At 45.0% G+C, this 18,795-nt stretch overlaps 1 protein-coding gene and 1 non-coding gene across 2 annotated transcripts in view; both read left to right on the top strand.

The window, feature by feature from the left end:
- LOC124613947 (nucleolysin TIA-1) overlaps positions 1 to 18,795 on the top strand; it is a 984,833-nt gene that overhangs the window by 938,917 nt on the left and 27,121 nt on the right. Inside the window, exon 6 of the mRNA XM_047142709.1 lies at positions 16,310 to 16,485. Within this exon, the coding sequence (XP_046998665.1) occupies positions 16,310 to 16,485 (176 nt within the window). The remainder of the gene's footprint in view (positions 1 to 16,309; positions 16,486 to 18,795) is intronic.
- Positions 1,285 to 1,359, top strand: Trnas-aga. The gene has a single exon. It is a non-coding gene; the product is annotated as a tRNA-Ser (tRNA).

The following is an 18,795-nucleotide window of genomic DNA, read 5'->3' as shown; positions in this document are numbered from 1 at the left end:
TTCAACTGGAAACTTTCCTTGTTGTGAAGGCAATGGAGAAACTGCACCCTTGTTCAATGAACCTGACTTCAGCCACCGATCCATGTTAGAAGTAATAAACTGGGCAAAAATCGACTTATGAAATAGGTAGTGCACTGACAAAGCAAGCTTAACATTTAATGATGCCTGGGGCCGCATACGTGCCAGCGCGCGCTGTGATTGGTCGACAAAGCTCGCTCCGTGCATGCGTAAAAGGTTTCAGCGCATCTAACGCCGTGACCCGGCGCACAAACAACCCCCGTATTGTTGCGAAACAGTCGATCAGAGAAGCCGCCTTCTCCGGCACTAAACTGTGTATGCGTTCTCACTTAGGAACCTCAAAGGCTGCTTGGGAATACGACCTGAAGTAAAAGTACACATGTTTTTCACACGAAAAGAAAAATAGTGATGAATTCGTTTTTCACATTTTTATTCAATAATGTTACTCATTATTTCGCACGATTTGGTGAAAGGTGGCCGCGGACTCTCTAGAAATTGCCGGCGGACCCCTAAGGGGTCCGCGGACGACACGTTGGGAAGCCCTGTGTTAGAGCAAACGGAATTCAGTCAAGAATTGTTGAGCCGTGTTATCACTGGTAATGAAAGTTGTTTTTTTCAGTATGATACAGAGGCAAAACGCTGAAATTCGCGATGGTGCTCAAAGGGATCACCCAGACCAAAAAAATCTCGCATGTCAAAGTCAAAAGTGAAATGCATGCTTGTGTGCTTCTTTGATTCCAAGGGAATTGTTCCCAGAATGAGATATTCACTCTACAGCGGAGTGTGCCCTGATATGAAACTTCCTGGCACATTAAAACTGTGTGCCGGGCCAACACTCGAACTCGGGACCTTTGCCTTTCGCGGGCAAGTGCTCTACCAACTGAGCTACCCAAGCACGACTCACGCCTCCTTCTCACAGCTTTACTTCTGCCTATATCACGTCTCCTACCTTCCAAACTTTACAGAAGCTCTCCTGCGAACCTTGCAGAAATAGCACTCTTGAAAGAAAGGATATTCCGGAGACATGGCTTAGCCACAGCCTGGGGGATGTTACCAGAATGAGATTTTCACTCTGCTGCGGAGTGTGGGCTGATATGAAACTTCCTGGCAGATTGAAACTGTGTGCCGGACCGAGACTCGAACTCGAGACCTTAGCCCTTCGTAGGCAAGGGCTCTACCAAACTGCGAAGGAGAGTTTCGTGAAGTTTGGAAGGTATTAGACGAGATACTGGCAGAAGTGAAGCTGTGAGGACGGGACGTGAGTCGTGCTTGGGTAGCTCAGTTGGTAGAGCACTTGCCCGAGAAAGGCAAAGGTCCCGAGTTCGAGTCTCGGTCCGGCACACAGTTTTAGTCTGCCAGGAAGTTTCATATCAGCGCACAGTCCGCTGCAGAGTGAAAATCTCATTATGGAAACATCCCCCAGGCTTTGGTTAAGCCATGTGTCCGCCATAACTTTTCTTTCAGGAATAGTAGCTCTGCAGGGTTCGCAGGAGAGCTTCTGTAAAGTTTGGAAGGTAGGAGACGAGATACTGGCAGAAGTAAACCTGTGAGGACGGGGCGTGAGTCGTGCTTGGGTAGCTCAGTTGGTAGAGCACTTGCCTGCGAAAGGCAAAGGTCCCGAGTTCGAGTCTCGGTCCTGCACACAGTTTTAATCTGCCTGGAAGTTTCAAGGTAATTGTTCATAAAGAGTGGTTGCCTCCTGGACAAACAGTTAACCAATATTACTACAAGGAAATTTTAGAAAGACTTCGTAAAAGAGTTCTTCGTGTCCTTGCCAACATTGCTGATCATTGGATTCTGCATCACGATAATCCGCCATTCCATACTGCTCTGTCAGTACAGCAATTTTTAATTTCAAAACAAATTTCAGTACTACCACACCCACCTTATTGACCAGATATCGACTCTGTGCGACTTTTTTCTATTTGCAAGAGTCGAAACGGCGGTCAAGGTACACCATTTTCGAACAACACAAGATGTCCAAAAAGGTGTGACGAGGGTTTCGGAGGATATTATAGAAGATGAGTTCCAGAAATGGAACTTCCTGGTGGATTAAAACTGTGTGCCGGACCGAGACTCGAACTTGGAACCTTTGCCTTTCGCGGGCAAGTGCTCTACCAACTGAGATACCCAAGCACGACTCACGCCCCGTCCTCACAGCTTCACTTCTAGCAGTACCTCGTCTCCTACCTTCCAAACTTTACAGAAGTTCTCCCCCAGGCTGTGGCTAAGCCATGTCTCCGCAATATCCTTTCTTTCAGGAGTGCTAGTTCTGCAAGGTTCGCAGTAGAAATTCTGTAAAGTTTGGAAGGTAGGAGACGAGGTACGAGGTACTGGTAGAAGTTAAGCTGTGAGGACGGGGCGTGAGTCGTGCTTGGGTAGCTCAGTTGGTAGAGCACTTGCCCGCGAAAGGCAAAGGTCCCGAGTTCGAGTCTCGGTCCGCCACACAGTTTTAATGTGCCAGGAAGTTTCATATCAGCGCACACTCCGCTGCAGAATGAAAATCTCATTCGAGTTCCAGAAATGTTACCATCAATGGCAGAAGCACTGGAAAAGGATGTGCAATCAGAAGGGAACTACTTTCAAGGAGACAACACTAAACTTGACTAAAACGGTAACCAACATTTTTTTTTCCACATCAGTCTCATTACTTTATTGTCGTACCTCGTATATTACGAGCTCTTACGCCTCTTTTTTCTGGTAACCAGTCCAAAATAGCTGGCCGAGGTGGCCGAGCGGTTCTAGGCGCTTCAGTCCGGATCCGCGCTGCTGCTACGGTCGCAGGTTCGAATCCTGCCTCGGGCATGGATGTGTGTGAGGTCCTTAGATTAGTTAGGTTTAAGTAGTTCTAAGTCTAGGGGACTGATGACCTCAGATGTTAAGTCCCATAGTGCTTAGAGCCGTTTGAACCGTTTTTAGTCAAATATATTTGAGGAGAAAACCATGTACGTAAGATGTATTTACGTCAGTATCTGATCACATCTTGTGACGTACTGTACGCAGTATACCGCATCGCCATTTAATTCCGCTCGGCGTGGCTGTCCGACCGAGCCCATACATCTTGGCCGCTCGCCTGGTAACTCGGAGCGGGGAGCTCGTTCATATTTATAATACAACAATTCACGGGGCGTGTGTGCGTGCTGATGAATAATGCACAGTGTCGCGATGGTATCGCGGTCACGTGACGCCGCCCAAACAATCACTTGCGGCCGGCCAGCCGCCATTGTTGCGTGGTGGGCGGCAGATGGCGCGGCCGCGACGCGCTAATACCCGCATTTTTATGAACACATTATTTTAATTTCTAACCCAAAATTAGGTAGGACGGGCCCTCGTGAAACATTACCGCGTGTATATATTCCAGCCACCGGTCGTGATATTTTCCTCTTATTAGTGGTTTATTCCTGCTTGATGGAGAACTCTGAAGAGAACACAGGAACCTCAGGAAGTTTTCTTTCCATTAGAATGTTAATCGAATAAATTGTAAGCGGCACATATACAGGGTGAGTCACCTAACATTACCGCTGGATATATTTCGTAAACCACATCAAATACTGAAGAATCGATTCCACAGACCGAACGTGAGGAGAGGGGCTAGTGTAATTGGTTAATACAAACCATAAAAAAATGCACGGAAGTATGTTTTTTAACACAAACCTACGTTTTTTTTAAATGGAACCCCGTTAGTTTTGTTAGCACATCTAAACATATAAACAAATACGTAATCAGTGCCGTTTCTTGCATTGTAAAATGTTAATTACATCCGGAGATATTGTAACCTAAAGTTGACGCTTGAGTACCACTCCAACGCTGTTCGATTTTGTGTATCGGAGAGCACCGAATTACGCAGGGATCCAGAGGGAACGGTGATGGACCTTAGGTACAGAAGAGACTGGAACATGCTAACACCTTTTTATTGGTCTTTTTCACTGACGCACATGTACATTACCATGAGGGGTGAGGTACACGTACACACGTGGTTTCCGTTTTCAATTACGGAGTGGAATAGAGTGTGTTCCGACATGTCAGGCCGATAGATGTTCAATGTGGTGGCCATCATTTGCTGCACACAATTGCAATCTCTGGTGTAATGAATGTCGTATACGCTGCAGTACATATGGTGTACTGTCGCCGCAAGCTGCCACAATACGTTGTTTCATATCCTCTGGGGTTGTAGGCACATCACGGTACACATTCTCCTTTAACGTACCCCACAGAAAGAAGTCCAGAGGTGAAAGATCAGGAGAACGGGCTGGCCAATTTATGCGTCCGCCACGTCCTATGAAACGCCCGTCGAACATCCTGTCAAGGGTCAGCCTAGTGTTAATTGCGGAATGTGCAGGGTCACCATTATGCTGATACCACATACGTCGACGCGTTTCCAGTGGGACATTTTCGAGCAACGTTGGCAGATCATTCTGTAGAAACGCGATGTTTGTTACAACACGCAACTGAGCGTCGGAGGTTTCAAGCGTCAAATTTAGGTTACAATATCTCCGGATGTAATTAACATTTTACAATGCAACAAACGGCACTGATTACGTACTTGTTTACATGTTCAGATGTGCTAACAAAACTAACGTGGTTCCATTTAAAAAAACGTAGGTTTGTGTTAAAAAACATACTTCCGTGCATTTTTGAATGGTTTGTATTAAACAGTTACACTAGCCCCTCTCCTCACGTTCGGTCTGTGGAATCGATTCGTCAGTATTTGATGTGGTTTACGAAATATATCCAGCGGTAACGTTAGGTGACTCACCCTGTATATGGTAATACCTTTTCTTGGACACGTATCAACAAAAGAAACAACTGTATGTAAGTAGCACATTTATAAATTCTACTATCTAGGGGCATGAAAGGGAAGCAGCGGTTGGGAAGGGAGTGAGACAGGGTTGTAGCCTGTCCCTGATGTTATTTAATCTGTATATTGAGCAAGCAGTAAGGGAAACAAAAGAAAAATTCGGAGTAGGTATTAAAGTCCGTGGAGAAGAAATAAAAACGTTGAGGTTCGCCGATGACATTGTAATTGGTTCATGGTTCATATGGCTCTGAGCACTATGGGACTTAACATCTATGGTCATCAGTCCCCTAGAACTTAGAACTACTTAAACCTAACTAACCTAAGGACAGCACACAACACCCAGTCATCACGAGGCAGAGAAAATCCCTGACCCCGCCGGGAATCGATCCGGGGACATTGTAATTCTGTCAGAGTCAGCAAAGGACTTGGAAGAGCAGTTGGACGGAATGGACAGTGTCTTGAAAGGAGGATATAAGATGAACATCAACAAAAGCAAAACGAGGATAATGGAATGTAGTCGAATTAAGTCGGGTGATGCTGAGGGAATTAGATTAGGAAATGAGACACTTAAAGTAGTAAAGGAGTTTTGCTATTTGGGGAGCAAAGTGACTGATGATGGTCGAAGTAGAGAGGATATAAAATGTAGACTGGCAATGGCAAGGAAAGCGTTTCTGAAGAAGAGAAATTTGTTAACATCGAGTATAGATTTAAGTGTCAGGAAGTCGTTTTTGAAAGTATTTGTATGGAGTGTAGCCATGTATGGAAGTGATACATGGACGATAAATAGTTTGGACAAGAAGAGAATAGAAGCTTTCGAAATGTGGTGCTACAGAAGAATGCTGAAGATTAGATGGATAGATCACGTAACTAATGAGGAGGTATTGAATAGGATTGGGGAGAAGAGGAGTTTGTGGCACAACTTGACAAGAAGAAGCGACTGGTTGGTAGGACATGTTCTGAGGCATCAAGGGATCACAAATTTAGCATTGGAGGGCAGCGTGGAGGGTAAAAATCGTAGAGGGAGACCAAGAGATGAATACACTAAGCAGATTCAGAAGGATGTAGGTTGCAGTAAGTACTGGGAGATGAAGAAGCTTGCACAGGATAGAGTAGCCTAGAGAGCTGCATCAAACCAGTCTCAGGACTGAAGACAACAACAACAAACAACAACTATCTAGTTCCTATCTGTAAGTTGCAGCGGCCTTACACTTTGCGCAATACCGAGTCAGAAACGGAAAGACGTTATTTCATAATAATTTCCTCTTGTTATTCATCATATAATTTCCCTACATAGCCTGCGGTACCTCAGAAATGGGCCGTCCGGGGTGGCCGAGCGGTTCTAGGCGCTACAGTCTGGAATCGCACGACCGCTACCTGCCTCGGGCATGGATGTGTGTCATGTCCTTAGGTTAGTTAGGTTTAATTAGCTCTAAGTTCTAGGGGACTGATGACCTTAGAAGTTAAGTCCCATAGTGCTCATAGCCATTCGAACCATTTTTTGAACCTCAATATTGCGGCGCTTCATGGATGTGGACTTTATTCTAACACAACTGTTTTCTCACGAAGAGACTCAGCTCTTTCTCTATACACATCTATTTGTACAGTCACACTCTCTAACCCATTGTGAAGTAATGGCAGAGGGCACCTTCCATTGTACTACTTATAGGGTTCCAAGGGTTCTGCCATATTCTACTGGCTTATGAGCCAAATAAATCAGTATCCGTAAGTCTTGCCCTTTTTTTTTAATGCATTCAATAATATTGTTGGTCCTTGTAGAAAGGGAACCACACATTTTAGCAAATATTCTAGGATGGCTCACACTACTGTTTAGCAAACAATCTCATTTGCAGAATGACTGCATTCCCCCACTGAACTGCAGCAAGTTAATTTCGACTCAGCTTTAGTCATCATTCCGCTTGATATCCACAGAAATTGTTACACTGAGGTACTTGTTTGACTTAACTAGTTCCAGCTGTGGCTCATCAGATTTTTTTTCTGTTTTTGTCTCCAGAAACCATCCATACAACCAGCTTCTAAAATACGAAAAACCAAAAACAACATACAGTCCTTAGAAAAATTAATATTTTCATCCAATTTATGCATTTCTGCATGCGTCCATCGGGTTTATCTTCATTAACGTGATGCAATACCTGTAACTTGTACGGATGAAATCTCTCCTCTGCCAGGATTCTTTGGATGGTTGACCTTAGAACACACAACTCCGACGATGTTCGACGAAGCGATTCTTTTGGTCTGGTGTAAACCTTTGTCTGAAGTCTTTGGTCGTCCAGAACGGGCTTTGTCCATCACACTGCTTGTTTCTTTAGACTTGGTGATTAGTATCCCGACGGCAATGAAACAAACAGGTTGACGATGAGGGTGTCGAAGGTTAAATTCTACCGCTATTTTGCGATACGACCATCCTTCTCGTCCACTTAAAGAGTACCAGCTCCACTCGTTCTGCTTTAGGCAGAGTCATCATTCAATCTGGAAAAAACAAAATTTATTAGAATTATTGAATGTATTTTAATATTATTTTTTTAATATTTACTGTTGCTGCGTCGTGTAGAGTATATACTGCACGACAGAGCTAACGGAGCTATACTGGGACAGTAATATGTATATGCCACCTAGAATAACTCCGAAAGTATGGTAGTAGCTGAAAAGTGGGACAACGGCGGCCATAATATGACGTTGGTTTTTTGTTGCAAGGTGGGGTCGCGTCATGGATATGAAGGTCAACTTTGTTTTTTTAAATGGGTTGCTATAGTTTGGAATTTATTTTCTGATGGCGGCTACCGAGACGAATCCAAGATGTGTAAGAATAAGGTCTTTGAAGGTCAACGTAGATCAGAAAGGTGGCATGGACATCCATTTACAGAAGGTGTTCGAAGTGATGACCATTGGTATCAATGCAGTGCTGCAATCTTCTTATCACATCGGCACTTACCGAAACACATGCTCTGACAATTCTCTCTCGTGTATCTTCAAGTGTAGTTGGAACGTCTTTATAAACAATGTCTTTTACGAATCCCCAAGAGTTATACTTGGTGGTAATAGACTCACCCTGTATATACGAGGGTCACTCCAAAATAAACGCACACTATTTTGTTAAAAATCCATCTTTTATTCTACATGTCTCAAAGTTTTCAAGTGTGTAGATACATCTTTTAGGAACAATATTTTCATTTCTCCACATAATTTCCATCCCTCTCAACTGCCTTACGCCATCTTGGAACCAGCGCCTGTATACCAGCACGGTAAAATTCTGGACCAAGCTGTTGGAGCCACTGTTTGGCAGCGTGCACAAGGGAGTCATCATCTTCAAACCTTGTTCCACGAAGAGTCTTTCAGTTGCCCAAAGAGATGATATTATGGAGCCAGGTGAGGACTGTAAGGCGGGTGTTTCAGTGTTGTCTATCCGAGTTTTGTGATCGCTTCCATGGTTTTTTGACTGACATGTGGCCGTGCATTGTCGTGCAACAGTAAAACATCCTGCTTTTGCCGATGTGGTCGAACACGACTCAGTCGAGTTTGAAGTTTCTTCAGTGTCGTCACCTATGCATCTACTTGGCATGATGTCCACAAACAAGAGTCCTTCAGATTCGAAAAACACCGTAGCCATAACTTTTCCAGCAGAAGGAATGGTTTTGAATTTTTTTTTTCTTGGGTGAATTTGCATGATGCCACTCCACTGATTGCCTCTTCGTCTCTGGTGAAAAATGATGGAGCCACGTTTCATCACCTGTTACACTTCTTCCAAGAAATTCATCTCCAGCATTCTCGTACTGTTCCAAAAGTTCGCTGCATACCGTTTTTCTTCTTTCTTTGTGAGCCACTGTCAACATCCTGGGAACCGACCTGGCACAAACCTTTTTTAACGCCAACACTATCAGTATTCTGCAAACACTTCCTTCCCCTATCCCAAGGAAGCGTACAATTCGTTCACTGTGATGCACCTGACAGCAGTCTCCAATTCGTTAACTCTCTGCACATTGTCTGGAGTGTGTGCAGTACAAGACCTGCCGCTGCGAGGACAATCCTCAATATTGCCGTGCCCGCTTTCATCACGTAACCTGCTTGCCCACCAACTGTACCGCGATCGACAGCAGCATCTCCATACACCTTTTTCAACCTCTTGTGGATGTTTCCCACTGTCTCGTTTTCACAGCACAGGAATTCTATGAAAGCACGTTGATTCTGAAGAACGTCAAGTGTAGCAGCCACCTTGAAGACATGCTGTGATAGTGCCACTCACGGGAACAGGTTGAATTAAGTTTGAAAACAAGCGGGAAGGATGGATCTACACACTGTAAAACTTTCAGACATGCAGAATGAAATATCTATTTTTACAAAAATAGTGTGCATTTCTTTTTTAGTGACCCTTGTATATACACTACTGGCCGTTAAAATTGCTACACAAAGAAGAAATGCAGATGATAAACGGGCATTCATTAGACAAATATATTATACTAGAACTGATATGTGATTACATTTTCACGCAATTTGGGTGCATAAACACTGAGAAATCAGTACCCAGAACAACACCCCTGGCCGTAATAACGGCCTTGATACGCCTGGGCATTCAATGAAACAAAGTTTGGATGGCGTGTACAGGTACAGCTGCCCATGCAGCTTCAACACGATACCACAGTTCATCAAGAGTAGCGACTGGCGTATTGTGACGAGCCAGTTGCTCGCCCACCATGACCAGACGTTTACAAATGGTGAGAGATCAGGAGAATGTGCTGGCCAGGTCAGCAGTCGAATATTTTCTGTATCCAGAAAGGCCCGTACAGGACCTGGAACATGCGGTCGTGCATTATCCCGCTGAAATGTAAGGGTTCGCAGGGATCGAATGAAGGGTAGAGCCATGGGTCGTAACTCATCTGAAATGTAACATCCACTGCTCAAAGTGCCGTCAATGCGAACAAGAGGTGAGCGAGACGTATAACCAATGGCAACCCATACCATCACGCCGGGTGATACGCCAGTATGGCGATGACGGATACACGCTTCCAATGTGCATTCACCACGATGTCGCCAAACACGAATTCGACCATCATGATGCTGTAAACAGAACCTGGATTCATCCGAAAAAAATGACGTTTTGTCATTCGTGCACCCGTGTTCGTCGTTGAGTACACCATCGCAGGCGATCCTGTCTGTGATGCAGCGTCAGGGGTAACCGCAGCCATGGTCTCCGAGCTGATAGTCCATGCTGCTGAAAACGTCGTCGAACTGTTCGTGCAGATGGCTGTTGTCTTGCAAACGTCCCCATGTGTTGACTCAGGGAACGAGACGTGGCTGCACGATCCGTTACAGCCATTCGGATAAGATGCCTGTCATCTCGACTGCTAGTGATACGAGGCCGTTGGGATCCAGCACCGCGTTCCGTATTACCCTCCTGAACCCACCGATTCCATATTGTGCTAACAGAGATTGGATCTCGACCAACGCGAGCAGCAATGTCGCAATACGATAAACCGCAATCGCGATAGGCTACAATCCGATCTTTATCAAAGTCGGAAACGTGATGGTACGCATTTCTCCTCTTTACACGAGGCATCACAACAACGTTTCACCAGGCAACGCCGGTCGACTGCTGTTAGTGTATGAGAAATCGGTTGGAAACTTTCCTCATGTCAGCACGTTGTAGGTGTCGGCACCGGCGCCAACCTTGTGTGAATGCTCTGAAAAGCTAATCATTTGCATATCACAGCATCTTCTTCCTGTCGGTTAAATTTCGCGTGTGTAGCGCGGCATCTTCATGGTGTAGCAATTTTGATGGCCAGTAGTGTATATGTGTGCTCTCGTGTGTGTGTGTGTGTGTGTGTGTGTGTGTGTGTGTGTGTATGTGTGAGTGCGTGTAAAGGTACGTTACGATAGCGTGTCCTAGGTGAAATACTTTGTATGCGACTCACTCTGTATGTGAACGTCGGCGTCGTTTATTGTGTGCTCGTGGTGCAGGAAATGTTTATGAGCAAGGGGACCCAACGCAGTTTTTGGCACGGACACACTTCAGGGGGAACCGAGCAGCGACCGACAGGAGCCACCAGGGCTGTGTAGTGACGTGGGCAGTAGCGCGGCCGTGTCTGCGCCGGTATTCATGGCTTCGGAACGCGTGCATCGAGTAACCGATCCGGCAGCCGTGCTGGAATGCCGTCACTTTGTAGCTGACACCGGCGCCCGGCGTGTTCGGACGAGTCGCAAGGAATGTCCGATCACACGCACACGCGGGCGGTCGGCGGCGCGTGAATGCATTGTCCCGGCAGCGGCACCCAGCGCGTGACACACAAGCGGCACGGCCCGGCGCGCAGATGTACAAGCGCAGCAAACAGGCGTGCCGCGTCAAGTTAAGCCCGCTCTCTCAGCGCGGGCGCGTAAATCAGCTTACATAAACATGGATCGCGGCGTGGGCGGGGAGCTCGCCGGCCGTGGGGGTTAGCCGAGAGGGCGGCTGCGGAGCAGCCGCATAAAACACGCGGGGGGTTGGCACCACTGGCCGGCGGCGTCGCATTTTTGGCGGCCGGGTCCGACGCGATGCGACTGGCGGTGTGAGGGGACGGGGTGGGTAGCGCTGCGGAAGAGTATGGGACATACTGTGTTTGTGTGTGTGTGTGAGAGAGAGAGAGGGGGGGGGGGGATGAAACGGGTGGGAGGAGAAAAAGGGAGGGAGGCAGCAGCGCAAAACTGGGAGCGCCGGCACCGGGATGGAGCCCTGGGGGTACCGCAGACCACACACAGGCAGTAGTGCCAACCCACTCCTCCGCCCCCCACCCTCGCGGGACACCGATATTTGCATTCAAATTAGCGCACCGCGCGCATCAACTGAAATAATGTATGACGCCCATACTTCAATGCGGATAGCGATCACTGTAGCATGCAAAACGAATCCGCCGTTAGACAAAGAGGGCGTGGGAGGAACGCGTGCGGCAGGCGCGGGGGCGAGGGAGCCGGCGGGGCGAGCTCCTCTGCTGCTCTGCGCTGTTGCTGCCACCGCGTCCGAATTACGACATTAAAATAACAAAATTATGCGCCCGGGCAATGAAAACGTTCCCTGCGCGCCTCGTTTATCGCCGCTGTTTTTCCACGGACTCTGACGCACGCCGACCCCTACGCCGCCGCTGTGCACCGCAGCACTGCTGTGGTCTTTACCTTACCAGGGGGTCGGGAGCAACTAGAGCTCAGATTAGGCCACACATCTACTTTACACATGCCGATATTGCACTACTACATTCAAAATTTAGGAACTGTACCAATCTTACCTAACCAAACTAAAGTAATAGGGATCCTAAACATCAGGAAACTCAAATAACAGACCAGACAGTCCCTCTTCTGGAAGGCAGGTGCCGACAGGTGTGAATATTACCGAACCATCGATTTAATGTCATCGTTGTACAAAAGCCAACGGCCTTGTTGCAATGGTAACAGCAGTTCCCCTCAGATCACCGAATTTAAGCGCTCTCGGGCTCTGCTACATCTACATCTACATACATACTCCGCAAGCCACCTGTCGGTGTGTGGCGGAGGGTACTTTGAGTACCTCTATCGGTTCGCCCTTCTATTCCAGTCTCGTATTGTTCGTGGAAAGAAAGATTGTCGGTATGCCTCTGTGTGGGCTCTAATCTCTCTGATTTTATCCTCATGGTCTCTTCGCGAGATATACGTAGGAGGGAGCAATATACTGCTTGACTCCTCAGTGAAGGTATGTTCTCGAAACCGCAACAAAAGCCCGTACCGAGCTACTGAGCATCTCTCCTGTAGAGTCTTCCACTGGAGTTTATCTGTCATCTCCGTAACGCTTTCGCGATTGCTATATGAGCCTGTAACGAAGCGCGCTGCTTTCCGTTGGATCTTCTCTATCTCTTCTATCAACCCTATCTGGTACGGATCCCACACTGCTGAGCAGTATTCAAGCAGTGGGCGAACAAGCGTACTGTAAGCTACTTCCTTTGTTTTCGGATTGCATTTCCTTAGGATTCTTCCAATGAACCTCAGTCCGGCATCTGATTTACCGACGATTAATTTTACATGGTCATTCCATTTTAAATCACTCCTAATGCCTACTCCCAGATAATTTATGGAATTAAATGCTTCCAGTTGCTGACCTGTTATATTGTAGCTAAATGATAAGGGATCTTTCTTTCTATGTATTCGCAGCACAGGAAACAATGTATTTGGCAGATTCAATTGCCATTCCCTGCACCATGCGTCAATTCGCTGCAGATCCTCCTGCATTTCAGTACAATTTTCCATTGTTACAACCTCTCGATATACCACAGCATCATCCGCACAAAGCCTCAGCGAACTTCCGATGTCATCCATAACGTCATTTATGTATATTGTGAGTAGCAACGGTCCTACGACACTCCCCTGCGGCACACCTGAAATCACTCTTACTTCGGAAGACTTCTCTCCATTGAGAATGACGTGCTGCGTTCTGTTATCTAGGAACTCTTCAATCCATTCACACAATTGGTCCGATAGTCCATATGCTCTTAGTTTGTTCATTAAACGACTGTGGGGAACTGTATCGATCGCCTTGCGGAAGTCAAGAAACACGGCATCTACCTGGAAACCCGTGTCTATGGTACCTGGGAACCCGTGTCTATGGCCCTCTGAGTCTCGTGGACGAATAGCGCGAATAGCGCTATTACTTGGACGGGTGAGTATCCGAATATACCGAGGGCTGTTGACAAGCAATGGTGCACTCAAGGCCTTTTGAGGCCAGTTGTGGAGCATCTTGATCGAGAAGAAAGGGCCCATGTCACGAAAGCTGACAATGGCGGGAGAGAAGTGTGCTGACAACATCCGTTACCAGTGACTCTTATCGGCTGGGGATGAAACGACGGTCGGTCGGTATCATTGGGTCTTCGGAGTCCTGTTCGGATGGAGTTCTCAGCTAGAAGTTGACACTGGGGGAGATCAGTTTGGGTAGGAACATGTGAAGCAAAACTGATCCTACCACTTACTCCAGACAGACTGAAGAAAGGCACACCTACGTTCTGACGCTTGTAGGTTTTGAAAATGCTTCTGATAGTGGTGTCTGGAATATATCATTTGAGATCCTGAAGGTAGTAAAAATAAAAGGTGGGGAACCAAAGCTTGTTTACAACTTACGCAGAGAACAGACTGCAATGATGAAAGTAGAAGTACACTAAAGGGAAAAAGTGTTCACGAAGGAAGTGAGACATGGTTGCAGCCTTTCCGCTATGTTATTTAATCTGTATATTGAGCATGGGTTAAATGAAATCATGGAGAGATTTCGGAAGAGTATTAAGGTTCAGGGACAAGAAACATGAACTCTGAGATAGACACGGCGTGGGATATGCAAGAGCATTTGGACGACATGGGTAGAGCGTTGAAAAGTCATTATATAGTGTCTATAGGTTGACTCTTACAGAGAAGTTAATAGAAACCAGCCGCTTTTTATAATGCTATTTATTTATTTAAATAGCGCCGTAAGGTATTAAGCCTACTGAAAAATTAATGTATCAGAGACTCGTTTCTTTTTCTATGTAATTTTAACAAATCTGAATTTTCTTGATGGTTGAACAGCTTTCTTTGGTATGGTTCACAATCTGCAAAACATTCTAAACTTTCCACGTTATTTAAGGCCATAGAAGCATAGTTATATCGATTGAGTTCCTGACCAAAAGCGATTCTCCTTTAAAATGAAGTATTTTCAAAAAACTTTTCATTCCATATTTCAATCCATTCGGGGAAGAATTTCTGAGATCACTGAAACATATACTCTTTTATTTCCAACCGAGAAGTCAAATACAAATTTTCGTAGATGTAGTCTAGAAATGCTTCAGTAGCTCTTTAATAATGATTTATTTTCAAAACAAAGCTTTCACCTAGTATTACACCCATTAGGGAGATAGAGATTTAAAGTTTCCATCGTGATGCAAGCGCGGAACGCAGTCGTGTGATAAAGTGAGAGAAAGTGGAAATTTGTGTCAGATTGCAGTGGGCTCGAAGGCTCGACACGGATCATGTTACAATAAAATTGTAGATCATTTAACTGTGGTCTGAGACAAAATCATTCTTGTTCTGAATTTGCCGTGAGATTGCGTTCCCACGGATCTATCAGACATATAAAGTTTAGATAAATCTTAAAATTTTGTACATGGCTGGAGCAGCAACCGTAGGACGAAATCTTCTTGAAGAATTAATTACCAGCAAATCAGTTGCAAAATGAAAGGTTTATTTAAAAACTCTTGACCATGGTTTCAACGTTTATAAAAACGTCTTCTTCAAATTTTAAAATTTTTCCATGCCCAGGTCTCAAAGGGTGTTTCTGCATATATGGGTATTTCGTAGAAAATCCATGTACATGCTGTCGCTATTTCTTAAGGAGAGGTTTAAATAAACTTTCTGTTTTGTAAATGATTGGCTGAAACTGCCTGCCTGGCAGATTAAAACTTGTACCGTGTATTGTTATTTTTATGGTATTCTATGGCTTTAAACACAAGATTAGCATTGGTTTTCAAATGGTGTGTTGAAATGTCCCATGAAGCTAAACTCTGTAGATTGTGTTTTGTCGTGTGATAATATGTTGGTAAAGAGCTGTAGAAGATGTATTGTTGCGTGCTCTTGAGTCCGTTGAAAGTCGAAGTGTTTATTTACAGGTTCGTTCGCCAACCTCCCCGACGTTTCTCCACCTCCACGTCGTCGTAGTGTAGCTGAAACTTCTATAGTTATTAGATGGACTCCAAAGAGTAATATTTACGTTAGAGTCTCACATAGTTAGTCATCAGAGCTGAACACTCGTTTATTTAGTCCTTGAATAAAACTTTTACCGCTAGTGTCGCGCTGTAATACGTAATATTCACAATTATAAGATCCCTTCGTCATTATCAGAGGAACAACAAAATCGGAGACATTACATTCAACAACGTAGGTAATACAAATCAGAGATAATGCAATGTTAATGTAAGTTTTTCTTATGCAAGGAGTAACTTCTTTGGTTCCTGCTCCCAGCACAGTATCTGCCACTGTTATTTCCGTAATAAAATGTGACGTAACGGCCGGACCGTGTCTCGAACTCGATAGAGCACTTGCCCGCGGGACACAAAGGTCCCGAGTTCGAGTCTCGGTAGGAAACACAGTTTAAATCGGGCAGGAAGTTTCATATCACCGCACATTCCGCTGCGTAGTTAAAATTTCGTTCTGGACTGATTAGCCGTTTATTAATTTTCAAGAAGATTAGATAAATCATCATGAAATATAATTAGGAAATCAGGCAAAGACATTACAGTCTGAAGCTATCAGTCAGTGACATTGTACATCTATTACGCATGAAGGTCAGCAGATAATCGGAATTATATCACATGATTCGTCACCTACGAAGAAGGGAGATTAGAGTTGAACGTCCGTCCCCTGCGATTCGGTACCAACGGAAACACCGTCGTTCCTCCAGTTTGCTGCTTTCGCTACCTGTGACTGGTGTTTGCCTAGCCGTGACTGTATGGTGCGCTGTTGCAGCCGCTGACGGGAGCCCAGTATCCGTACGCTTACGGGCAGCAGATGGGCTACTGGTACCCTCAGAGCTACCCCACCACCGCCGCCACCGCCGCCGCCGCGCAGATGCAGGGCCAGTTTCTGCAGGGCATGCAGGGATACACCTACGGCCAGTTCGGATACCAACAAGGCTACATGGGGTGAGTACCGGTCACCGAGTGACCCTCACACGTCGCCAGTCACATCAGCTGGGCTGCTCGGTTCCTTCATTTGAGTGGCCATAGTGATCCCAGCAGGTGAAAAGGAATACAAACATCTAAAAATGAGATCAACAGGAAGTGCAAAATGGCTAAGCAGGGATGGCTAGAGGATAAAAGAAAGGATGTAGAGGCTTATCTCACTAGGGGTAAGATAGATACTGCCTACAGGAAAATTAAAGAGATCTTTGGAGAAAAGAGAACCACTTGTATGAATATCAATAGCTCAGATGGAAACCCAGTTCTGAGCAAAGAAGGGAAAGCAGAAAGGTGGAAGGAGTATATAAGGGTCTATACAAGGGCGATGTACTTGAGGACAATATTATGGAAATGGAAGAGGACGTAGATGAAGATGAAATGGGGATATGATAGTGCGCGAAGAGTTTGACAGAGCACTGAAAGACCTGAGTCGAAACAAGGCCCCCGGAGTAGACAACATTCCATTAGAACTGTTGACAGCCTTGGGAGAGCCAGTTCTGACAAAACTCTACCGTCTGGTGAGCAAGATGTATGAGACAGGCGAAATACCCTCAGACTTCAAGAAGAATATAATAATTCCAATCCCAAAGAAAGCAGGTGTTGACAAATGTGAAAATTACCGAACTATCAGTTTAATAAGTCACGGCTGCAAAATACTAACACGAATTCTTTACAGACGAATGGAAAAGCTAGTAGAAGCCAACCTTGGGGAAGATCAGTTTGGATTCCGTATAAATATTCGAACACGTGAGGCAATACTGACCCTACGGCTTATCTTAGAAGCTAGATTAAAGAAAGGCAAACCAACCTTTCTAGCATCTGTAGACTTAGAGAAAGCTTTTGACAATGTTGACTGGAATACTCTCTTTCAAATTTTGAAGGTGGCAGGGGTAAAATATAGGGAGAGAAAGGCTATTTACAATTTGTACAGAAACCAAAGCGCAGTTATAAGAGTTGAGGGGCATGAAAGGGAAGCAGTGGTTGGGAAGGGTGTGAGACAGGGTTGTAGCCTCTCCCAGATGTTATTCAATCTGTATATTGAGCAAGCAGTGAAGGAAACAAAAGAAAAATTCGGAGTAGGTATTAAAATCCATGGAGAAGAAATAAAAACTTTGAGGTTCACAGATGACATTGTAATTCTGTCAGAGACAGAAAAGGACTTGGAAGAGTAGTTAAACGGAATGGATAGTCTCTTGAAGGAAGGATATAAGATGAAAATCAACAAAAGCAAAACGAGGATAATGGAATGTAGTCGAATTAAGTCGGGTAATGCTGAGGGAATTAGATTAGGAAATGAGACACTTAAAGTAGTAAAGGTGTTTTGATATCTGGGGAGCAAAATAACTGATGATGGTCGAAGTAGAGAGGATATAAAATGTAGACTGGCTATGGCAAGGAAAGCGTTTCTGAAGAAGAAAAATTTGTTAACATCGAGTATAGATTTAAGTATCAGGAAGTCGTTTCTGGAAGTATTTGTATGGAGTGTAGCCATGTATGGAAGTGAAACATGGACGATAAATAGTTTAGATAAGAAGAGAATAGAAGCTTTCGAAATGTGGTGCTATAGAAGAATGCTGAAGATTAGATGGGTAGATCACATAACTAATGAGGAGGTGTTGAATAGGATTGGGGAGAAGAGAAGTTTGTGGCACAACTTGACTAGAAGAAGGGATCGGTTGGTAGGACATGTTCTGAGGCATCAAGGGATCACCAATTTAGTATTGGAGGGCAGCGTGGAGGGTAAAAATCGTAGAGGGGGACCAAGAGATGAATACACCAAGCAGATTCAGAAGGATGTAGGTTGCAGTAGGTACTGGGAGATGAAGAAGCTTGCACAGGATAGAGTAGCATGGAGAGCTGCATCTAACCTCAGGACTGAAGACCACCACAACAAAAACAACAGTGATCCCAGATGCTTTACAGTTATTGAAGATATTTAAAATTCGTGTGTACAACTACCAAGAAATGTGTATTATATCACCATACGTGTTTCATTTCACTGATGTAAAACATCGTCAGTTGTGGCAGTTTATGTCCAATTTTCTCTTGCATTAAGAAGTTTCGTCTACTTTCATATTTTTAAGGTATACCTTTTTACTGCACATGTGTTTTTGGCTACCGTCAGCTTTGATTTTAGCAGTTCACATTTCTTGAGGCGAAACACGAGACAATATAGCACCACTGGTGTTTTCTTTGCATGCTCCTGGTTAATCATTTAACCGTGAAATGTTTTTTTTTGTTTAGTGTGGGGGAGACTTGGAGTGGAAACTGCCA

The sequence above is a fragment of the Schistocerca americana genome, chromosome 4 (genome assembly GCF_021461395.2).
Source record: "Schistocerca americana isolate TAMUIC-IGC-003095 chromosome 4, iqSchAmer2.1, whole genome shotgun sequence".
In the NCBI taxonomy this organism is placed as follows: Eukaryota; Metazoa; Arthropoda; class Insecta; order Orthoptera; family Acrididae; genus Schistocerca; species Schistocerca americana.
This window is presented reverse-complemented; position numbering and strand designations above follow the sequence as displayed.